This window comes from Carassius auratus, unplaced genomic scaffold (assembly GCF_003368295.1).
Source record: "Carassius auratus strain Wakin unplaced genomic scaffold, ASM336829v1 scaf_tig00214198, whole genome shotgun sequence".
In the NCBI taxonomy this organism is placed as follows: Eukaryota; Metazoa; Chordata; class Actinopteri; order Cypriniformes; family Cyprinidae; genus Carassius; species Carassius auratus.
In genome coordinates this window covers 146,221-156,751 of record NW_020527553.1, presented here as the reverse complement: position 1 = coordinate 156,751, position 10,531 = coordinate 146,221, and the positions used below count along the sequence as shown (strand labels likewise).

At 37.3% G+C, this 10,531-nt stretch overlaps 1 protein-coding gene across 2 annotated transcripts in view; it reads left to right on the top strand.

Annotated features, from left to right (window-relative positions):
- The window catches only part of LOC113091483 (gamma-aminobutyric acid receptor subunit beta-3-like), a 69,250-nt gene that overhangs the window by 18,717 nt on the left and 40,002 nt on the right, over window positions 1-10,531 (top strand). The window contains exons 2-4 of one of the 2 annotated variants that reach the window (XM_026257045.1): window positions 918-965; window positions 5,323-5,414; window positions 5,547-5,614. In XM_026257045.1, the coding sequence (XP_026112830.1) occupies window positions 918-965; window positions 5,323-5,414; window positions 5,547-5,614 (208 nt within the window). Of the gene's footprint in view, window positions 1-917; window positions 966-4,535; window positions 5,231-5,322; window positions 5,415-5,546; window positions 5,615-10,531 lie in introns of those variants that run through there. The other variant, XM_026257046.1, reaches the window with a different exon arrangement.

The window sequence follows — 10,531 nt, the reverse complement described above, 5'->3', positions numbered from 1 at the left end:
ACTCTAATCCCACTTTTTCTGATGCTGACTATCACTGCAGTGCTTCAGTCGATAAATGAAAACCTTAAAAAGCTCTACCTGCTCCAGTTTCATGTTGTGCATAAGTGAAAAGAACTTATTGAACTAGTTTATTTTATAAATGACACCCTATTGCTGATTTGGGCTGACAGGACATCAGGGAAATGTCTCAAAACGTCATACACATCACAAAAAAATGTGGCACAGCACTGTTTTAGTGATAATGCAAAATCATAATCCAAAAGTATTCATATTATAACTTTAAATATAAAATATGCATTTGTATTAAAGAATCCTAGTAAAACACTACGCTTATGGGTATGGTGAATAAAGTAATGCATGTTGAAGATGTAACATTGATTTACAGCAAGAGAACTGAAGAGTCTTTGATTCAAGCGGGTAAATTAAACATCTGCTTTGGGTTGGCTTTAATGGTCACAGTGCTTGTGGGGGGGGGGGGTGTCTAGATTCTTGGAGATTATACAGGCAGTTTTGTTGTGAAGGTATAATATGATATTGTAGTTGCGTTTTGGGAATGATTCATTTTCAGAGTGCTTTTGTCGACTTCATTGATGTGGACTCCAGAGATTTTAATATGGGAGCAGCTGTTACTTCTATAGTCCACCTGTGTCCTGCGAGCATCTGATCATCCTGATCTAGTTTTGTGTGTGTGTGTGTGTGTGTGTGTGTACTGTATGTGCTCATGATAAACAGAACTTTAATAACAAAGATTAACAAGATGACACTATTTTAAATCAAGATATGTTAAATGTAATATTTTTGAAAATGCTTTTGGGATTCAGAAACATCACAATTGTTTACAGAATGTGTTTATTCTAAAATTAGTAACAGGGCATTGACTGATGGGTATAGTAACATCCCCTCCCTCTGTTTTGCAGGAATGCAGTGGATGGGAATAAAAAGCTGTTTGCAATCTATGACACAAGGTAAGTTTCTCATTGTGCATGATAAATAAAGTACATTTCGTAGCATTTTACAGTTCACTATTGTTTGATGCCTACTGACATTTTTTTTATCCAAACATTATAATTAGCTGAGAATTTACCCACCCTCAGGACATCCAAGATGTAGTGAGTTTCTTCATATGAACGGATTTGGAGAAATTAGCATTACTTCACTGCCCACCAATGGATATTTTGCTGTGAATGGGTGCCGCCAAACAGCTGATAAAAACATAACAATAACCTACAACTTGACTCCAATCCATCAATTAACATGTAAAGGGAAAATCTGCATGTTTGTAACAAACAAATCCATCATTAAGAAGTTTTTAACTTCAAACCATTGTTTCAAGCTAAAATACGATTCTTCTATCCATATTATTGATTTTTACAGTGGAAAATCTGTATCAGGGGAGAAATGTGTACAGACCTAACACAGCTAACAAGCGAAAAAACAGTCCTAAACAATTCCAAATAAATATGATGGTGAATTTTGATGTTAGAGAATTACAGGGGATGGACTAAAGGAAGCGTTATTATTGATATTGTAATGTTTTTATTAGCTGTATAAATTCTCATTCTGACGGCATCCATTCATCACAGAGGATCTCTGGTGAGCAAGTGAGATAATTACTTCATTTTTCTGTATCTGTTGGGATGAAGAAACAAACCCATCTACAATTTAAATGGCCTGGGGGTGAGTAAACTTTAAGCCAATTTTCATTTTTAGGTGAACTATTCCTTTAATGTCTCAGGAGGCATCTATGCATCTCTTCATTGTATCACAGGAGTCTGAATCCTTTAATTGGTATTATGAGTGAATTTGCAGAGTTCTGTCTCAATCTAAAACAAATCAGACTCGCAATGTCAGCCACGTACATACATTATTCATTCAGCACAGTGCAATATTCCCTCCATCCAGAGGATCTATTTATCTGTGTCCATTTAATCTGGAGGGGGTGGTGGGGGTGTGCAGAGGAGAGAGGTCTACTGCATCTCCAATTTGACATAAATGGAAGGAAAAGCACTATAAATGGAAGCCAGTACAACCATGTTTTCATTCCCCCTTTTTGTGATCCTACATCACCCCTACAGTAGATCAGAAAACCGTTTGATACTCCAGTGGGCGAAATAAAGCAAAGTGCATTGTGAACTTGTGGACACGGCCTTATACCTTAGAATTAGAGGGGTCAGAGGACACCAGTCATTTTAAAGGCAAAGACAGGGATCATAGTAAAAGGTTCCAGTCCTCCCACAGCCTGTTTGACTAGTGTTACTTTAAAGGCTTTAACAGCATTTGGCTTGGTGTGTGACCGTGACTTGGTGCCATTTGCTCAGCCCACACACTGAGGAGCCTTTGCATTTGCAGATGATGTGTGAGTGGAGTGCTTTGTTTGGATGATGGGTTGTGGGTGTGTGTGGGTAAGTGCTGCTCAGAGCTACCCTCGCTTTCCATCTCTCTCCTTATAGTAGCTGCTCTTCATAAACGTTTATGCTGCAAGAAACGTAGAAATTATTTCCTATAAGTATGGCTAAAAAAAAAATTCCCCCAATTTTTTTTTTTTTTTTTTTTTGCTATGCTTTTAAATACTTTATGCTCTAATAATCCCAACATTGAGTTTAAAAGTTGAAAAAAAGTACACTTGACATGTTTCTATGACTTTTAGTTCTGTACAGAAAGGGGTTGTTACGAAATTCAAAGAGAATAATTAATATTCTGCCAGTTCATTAGTTTCAACTGAAATTTAAACTGAAATTTGAATGCTATATGAATTAAAATTTCAGTTAATTTGATTTTAATTAGCTGTAACTTCTCTGTTATTGAAACAATATCTATTGTTTAAAGTGCTAAATAAATAAAGGTGACATGACTTAATTTTATTTCTCTTCGAATTTAAATTGCAATTCTGGGTTGTGTTTGGTCCATCAGTTCAAATTCAGTTCAAACTCAAAGATGTAATTTAAAAGGCATTCAATGAATGGTAATCCTGGCACAGACAGGACCAATGTCATACAATAGATTAAACAAGATTTGCTATCAATAAAAAATTGGGAGAGTTTGAATATATTTATTATTATATACTAATGTAGTCCTAACACTTTTTCAGGCAGTGAATCAAATCTAAATATTGCTGTACTAAAAGAATGTGCCGGAGGACAAAAGAAGAACTAGCATTCAATAACATCTTAGTGGAGTCTCAACCCTCGCCTCTCTGGAATAAAGCTTCTGAAACAGTACCAGGAACCACAGCCACATCCCTCTGCATCCGGCGTCTGCTTTTAAAAGCATTAGGGCGGCATCATTCTGCACACTACAGTTTTAATGCTGTGTGAGGGATTTAAGAAGGCCACTAACTTCAACCACTGACCATGTCAAATCCTCCAACAGCTCTCGTAAACAGCCTTTCCATTCAGTCAGAACAATGCGGACCTATTTTTTGAACACAGGTCAAATCAACAGGATTAGTTTAATGAGTTTTTAAAGCTTGGTAGAAGCCATTACACTTGTGCTTAATCTCTAGCAGACTGTCAAGCCTCACTGAAAATCTGATTATGTATAATAAAATTGTCTAGAGGCTAAATGGAGGAGCCTTAATATCCATTGATGGGGAGTGGTAGTGAGAACAACAAGTAATATATTAGATTGATTGTATCACAGAAGGTGTCAATAAAGCAGAATTATTATTCTTCCACTCTATCACATGATGTTCTGTTTATCACTATTAGTATGCGTGTGTGCACATGCAGAGGTACAGTACAGGAGATGATCTCCTAATAAATGTAATGTTCTAATAAAATAGAAAGCACTGCTGTGGCAGTTATTGCTGTTGAAATTAGCAATAACAACAAAAATCTTTATTACTAGAGATTACTAGTGTCCATAACACTCAAATGGAAGAAACTGAAACTCAGCATTGATTGATTGATTGATTGATTGATTGATTGATTGATTGATTGATCACACATCCTAAATGCATATTAAACCAAAACTATATTTTTATGCTATATTTGTGACATGTGATTCTATAAGAAAGTGGTACCAGTGGTTACCCACTTGCAAATTTTGGATTGTTTCTTGCACAGTCTCGTTGTAGTCAAACTTCTGTGATCACTGAAATTTTGTTGAAAAATACTGATGAAACGAATCAATGTGGGTTCTGACTTCCCGCCTTTCATGTCACGGTAAGAAACCACCAATGATGTCTGAACAGCAAAATAATGAATTTGACAAGTCGTGACTCAGTCTTCATTGCAGATTTGTATTATGTTGCTTTCCCATGACAAAGATTTAAAATGTACACCCACCAGCAACAATGGCAAAATACAGGAGCTATTTATGAATAAATCGAAGAGTTGAACAGGGGAAATCCCTCCCAGTCATTCTCTTCAACTTTTACTCAAGTGAATACGCCTTTTTTTTTTTTACTAGATCGTGAACCTGACGAAACCACGCGTATTAAACGATCTATAGTTAAGTTTTTCGTTTGAAGTGACTTATACATCATAATTTATATAAAATATGCAATATACACGCCAAAAAAAAAAAAAACGCCGTTCGCGCCGAAGCTTGTGGAATGTCACGTGACCACTTTACTTAATAGTGAAGTCCTCGTGCTCACATACCAATTTCATCACACTCCGATCGTCTCGGTCATCAGCTGTCGAATCAATAGTCGAACTTTCAGTTTCAGTTTTCAATTTCCACGTTTTTCCCAAGTGAACATCTAATAACAGGCGCTTTTGTTGGAAATGTGTGAAAAATAAGTTAACTGTCTCCACAGACCATCCCTTGCTTGTAACTAAAATATAAAAAGAAGCGTAAGACTGAGACTTCAGCAGAGAGTGTAGATTCGGGACAGCACAGCTACGGGCGTCAAAACCGAAGGATGGAGAAGACCTGGCTGAGCCCCAAACACCGACTCCCCTGCTGCAAGCTCCGGTAGTGTCTTGGGCAAAATGCATTGTATTTACCGAGCACCTAACCAAATAACGCAGTCTCCGCAAGAGAGCGAAAACCCGGATCGCAGCGATTTGTTTACGCGCATTTGACAGTAATTGTAGTTCTTTAGCAAAGACTCACTTATGGAATAACGTAACCTGTTACCTACGCGAGGAAACCTTACATCGTCCGTTTTGTCGCTCGATTCCTTGCCTGAAAGAGTATAAGGAATGTTTGGAATACAGAAACGAAGGCTGTTTGGTGTTCTTTCATTACCGGTAATTGTGGCAGTGATGTGCTGTGCTCAAAGGTAAGAAAAGCTGGTGGAGACCATGGCACGAGAGCAAAGACCTCCTGGGCTCTAATGTGATGGAAGTAACCTTCTTTATTATTTATTTTCAGCGCCAATGAACCAGGAAACATGTCTTTTGTCAAAGAGACCGTGGACAAGCTTTTGAAAGGCTATGACATCCGTCTTCGACCAGACTTTGGAGGTATGATGTTGTTCACGTAATTATTTCTTACTTTTAAGGTTGCATAAGTATGTCAATATTGTTTTTAACATTGATATAAATAAATAAATGATTTCAGTTAACTTGAGGATTAAGTTTTTCTTCTCGTTTAAGGTGCACCAGTCGCAGTTGGCATGAGCATCGATGTGGCAAGCATAGACATGGTGTCTGAGGTCAACATGGTACGTCTGTTTATATCTTTAATTATTTATTGGGCCATTAATAAGTAGCAGACTTTCAGATATATCTTGTCATTCCATATGTACCACAAAGAGCTTTTAATGTCGCTGTCCATGGTGCTGAAATCTCATAGCTTAGTTTAATTTGCTTGTGAGCTTTGCTCAATCTGTTTTAGTGCCAAGGTCTAGTAAGGGACGTGTTTTTAATATTAAAATCCTATCAGTACTACACTGTGCAGGATGTGGTGTTTTCTCATCATGTTAATGCTTTCATAGTGCAGATCAGCACCAGCAAATTACTTCCTATGTCAGGTGATCGCTTTGAAAAAAATCTTGAAAGATATCCTACTTGGTTTGGAACTAGAAACTATTATCAGTTTTTGTTTTGTTTTTGGTTTTTGTTTTTTTGCCATTCAAAGTTTGTGACTACTGGCTGTATTAAATTGTTTATGGTTCATTGATAGATAGCGAGCACTGTTGTTTCATCTACAACATAGATAAAAGTTTGAGCTGGAGTATTAGTTGACACAATATGAAGTCTATGCTGACCGTGTTACCTTTGTTGATCTTTATTTTGACTGTAGAACTTGTGCTGATTTGATTATACCTGTCAGAAACATTGCATCAAAAGACCTCGACAGTCCTTATCCACATCATCATATGAGACCAGGTTGTCTCCATGGCGACTGTGTCTATTTCACAGTCATGAATATGCAGATGGATTAGCCCTCTCACCTGGACACTGAGTGGAGGATGCTGTCAGAGTCCCACAAGGGGATGGGCACATATGCTAAAGACTGTGACACAAGAAGTGATCATCAGTCACCTGGACCTGTGTTTATACAGTTCTAAATTTGATGGACACTGACATGATGAAATTGTTCAGTATCTGTCAACATTTGGGTAGCACACTACTGTGTGTCAGTCACATTGTGTTTCAAAACGGATATATTTGCACTTTATTTTCAGTTTTTGACAAGGTTGTTCTCATACGCTATTATTTATGAAGACTTAATCTGATCTCAGATACACTGGCTTTGATTCACTCTGCCATTGATTCAAATTAGAGGATATGTGTGCTAGAGGTTTGATGTCTGTAACTTGTGGTCTTACCTTTAAAGGTTAGAGTTTGAACAAGGTGCTCTAATCCTAAATTACCCCCAAACATGTCCATTGGATCTCAGAGCAATGAAAGACACATAACCCACGTAGTCACAGATTTAAAAAAGGGAAAAAAGGTATTTTTGACCTTTCATCTCACAATTCAGTTTTTTTTTTTTTGAATTTTGATAATAGTCAGAATTGCAAGATGTAAATTCAAATATATTTATTAGACATAGATTTAGGCTTACATAGACTTTTTAATTCTGAATTGTGAGTTTACATCTCGCAGATTTTATTTTTATTTTTTCTGAATTGCAAATTTATATCTGTAAATTCAGAGTTTATTTCTCTCAGTTCTGAAATTTTTTTCAGAATTGTGAGGAAAAAGGTTGCATTGTGAGAGATAAAGTTGCAGTTATCTTTTTTTATTCCCATGGCGGAAACAAACTTCCCTAATAATTATTTCTGAAATCTCATTTTCCAGGTTAATGAGCTTTTAGCTTGTATTACTTTTGATTTAGTTCAGTCTGTAAGAAAAAAACTCCAAACTTGTTATTGCATCATCCAGTACTTGTTGTCATGTGAGATGTGTTCTGCTCAGATTGGAGCTGTCTGTCATGCAGTGCCACTCAGCCCAACTGTTCTGCCCACATCTTTCCTTTCACTCACTTCTCCCACTCACTGTAGAGATGCATTGATCAGTGCATTATGCAATATTAAGATCATTAATAATTAAACGCAGCAATGCGTAGTCTTATCAGGTATGTGAATTATTCACTATAGCCACATTTAGCGTTAGTTCTACTGTGGAGTAAAACCGACCCTGTCAGCATGAAATATTAACTCAATTTGTAGCTGAAATCAACAGGGCTGCAGATATTAGCCTGGTTGATGAGGTTAGCCATGTGACTGAACTTAGAGTGCTTTTGCACGGGAAGTCTAATGGTAAGGTAATCAAGCAGACGCTAACAGGATTTTCCCACCTAAGAATGTTGTTTGCTCTTTGCAGATAAGTTATTTCTGTACAATGGATTAGCTTTCTTTAGAGGTACAAGTTAGGATTACTTGGCCCGTATTGTTAATAGCAGAGATCCTGGCAGGACGAGGATGTGTGTATGTGTGCGTGTGTGTATGAGGTGGGGGGGGGGTTGTTTCAGCTCAGCAAAGCTCAACGCAGCCCAGCACAGTGGGGATATCAGGGAAACCTCTGTGCACAGTAGGGATTACAGCAGTCACTGTGATTATTATTCTGTGAGACAGTTAAGCATCCAGGGAGTGACAGGAATAGAGAGTAATATGAAACATTACTGGCAGAGGCACATCCGTGCACGTCGACACACAGTCCACTCTGCTGTGTATACATGACTGCTTATGCGGGCTGTATTCAATTCAATTCAATTCAAGTTTATTTGTATAGCGCTTTTTACAAAACAAATCGTTACAAAGCAACTTTACAGAAAATTATGTTTCTACAATATTTAGTAGTAGCTAGTAGTTTGTGCACATTTGACAGGATTTTAGAAAAACTAAAAAATAATAATAATACAAGACGTAGTCAGCTAGACGATGAACTATCAATATTATTAATTAAGTTATTATATGATTAAGTCACACATTTAGGAATAATTGTTAGTTCTGTTTGTTCATTCAGGGTTAGCATCATCTGAGGTCCTCTGAGGGTCAGCATCATCTCTTCTCAGGTGTTCTGGATCCAGACTGGAGCTTGTGTAAATCCTAGTTACCACGGGATGTGAATCCCGTGGCAAAACATAGAAACAAAATACAGACATCATTAGCATAGCTGCTGATCCAACAAAGTAAAATTAGTTTAACCCAAGCTAATGAATAAAAATGCACCTTTGATCAGATGCAACTACACTCACAATTAAAAAGATACATTATTCGAATGCTTGGCGAAAGAGATGTGTTTTTAATCTAGATTTAAACAAAGAGAGTGTGTCTGAACCCCGAACATTATCAGGAAGGCTATTCCAGAGTTTGGGAGCCAAATGTGAGAAGGCTCTACCTCCTTTAGTGGACTTTGCTATCCTAGGAACTACCAAAAGTCCAGCGTTTTGTGACCTTAGGGTGCGTGATGGGTTGTAACGTGGTAGAAGGCTAGTTAGGTACGCTGGAGCTAAACCATTTAGGGCCTTATAGGTAAGTAATGATAATTTGTAACTGATGCGGAACTTAATAGGTAGCCAGTGCAGAGACTGTAAAATTGGGGTAATATGATCATATTTTCTTGACCTCGTAAGGACTCTCGCTGCTGCATTTTGGACGACCTGTAGCTTGTTTATTGAAGAAGCAGGACAACCACCTAGAAGTGCATTACAATAGTCCAGTCTAGAGGTCATGAATGCATGAACTAGCTTTTCTGCATCAGAAACAGATAACATGTTTCGTAGCTTGGCAATGTTTCTAAGATGGAAGAATGCAATTTTTGTAACATTGGAAATATGATTTTCAAAAGACAAATTGCTGTCTAATATAACACCCAGATTTCTGACTGTAGAGGAAGTTACAGTACATCCGTCTAGTTGCAGATTGTAATCTACAAGATTCTGTGTAGTGTTTTTTGGTCCAATAATTAATATCTCCGTCTTATCCGAATTTAATTGGAGAAAATTCTTTGTCATCCAATCTTTTACATTTTTAACACAATCTGTTAGCTTAGATAATTGGGAAGTTTCATCTGGTCTCGTTGATATATATAGCTGAGTATCATCAGCATAACAGTGGAAGCTAATTCCGTATTTTCTAATAATATTACCAAGGGGCAACATGTATATTGAAAATAGAAGGGGACCTAGGACGGATCCTTGTGGCACTCCATATTTTACTGATGATAAATGAGATGACTCCCCATTTAAGTAAACAAAATGGTAGCGATCGGACAGGTAGGATCTAAACCATCTTAGAGCCTGCCCTTGAATACCTGTATAGTTTTGTAATCGATCTATGAGTATGTCATGATCTATGGTGTCGAACGCAGCACTAAGATCAAGTAAGACTAGAAATGAGATGCAGCCTTGGTCTGACGCAAGGAGCAGGTCATTTGTAATTTTAACAAGTGCAGTTTCTGTGCTATGGTGGGGCCTAAAACCTGACTGAAATTCTTCATACAGATCATTTTTATGCAGGAAGGTGCTCAATTGAGCAGACACAACTTTTTCTAAAATTTTAGACATAAATGGAAGATTTGAAATAGGCCTATAATTTGCCAGTACACTAGGATCTAGTTTTGGTTTCTTAATAAGAGGCTTGATAACCGCCAGCTTGAATGGTTTTGGGACGTGTCCTAAAGATAACGACGAGTTTATGATATTGAGAAGCGGTTCTTCGGCTACAGGTAACAGCTCTTTCAGTAATTTAGTGGGTACAGGATCTAATAAACATGTTGTTGGTTTAGATACAGTGATAAGTTTATTTAGCTCCTCCTGTCCTATGGTTGTAAAGCACTGCAGTTTATGTTTGGGTGCGATGGATGAAACTGAAGTGTTAGATGCTGTAGAATCTACATTCGCTATTGTATTTCTAATGTTATCTATTTTATCAGTGAAGAAATTCATAAAGTCATTACTATTTAACGTTGGTGGAATATTTGAATCAGGTGGCATCTGGTAATTTGTTAACTTAGCCACTGTGTTAAATAAAAACCTTGGATTGTTTTGGTTATTTTCAATGAGTTTGTGTATATGCTCTGCCCTAGCAGTTTTTAGAGCCTGTCTATAGCTGGACATACTGTTTTTCCATGCAATTCTAAAAACTTCTAAGTTAGTTTTTCTCCATTTGCGTTCAAGACTACGAGTT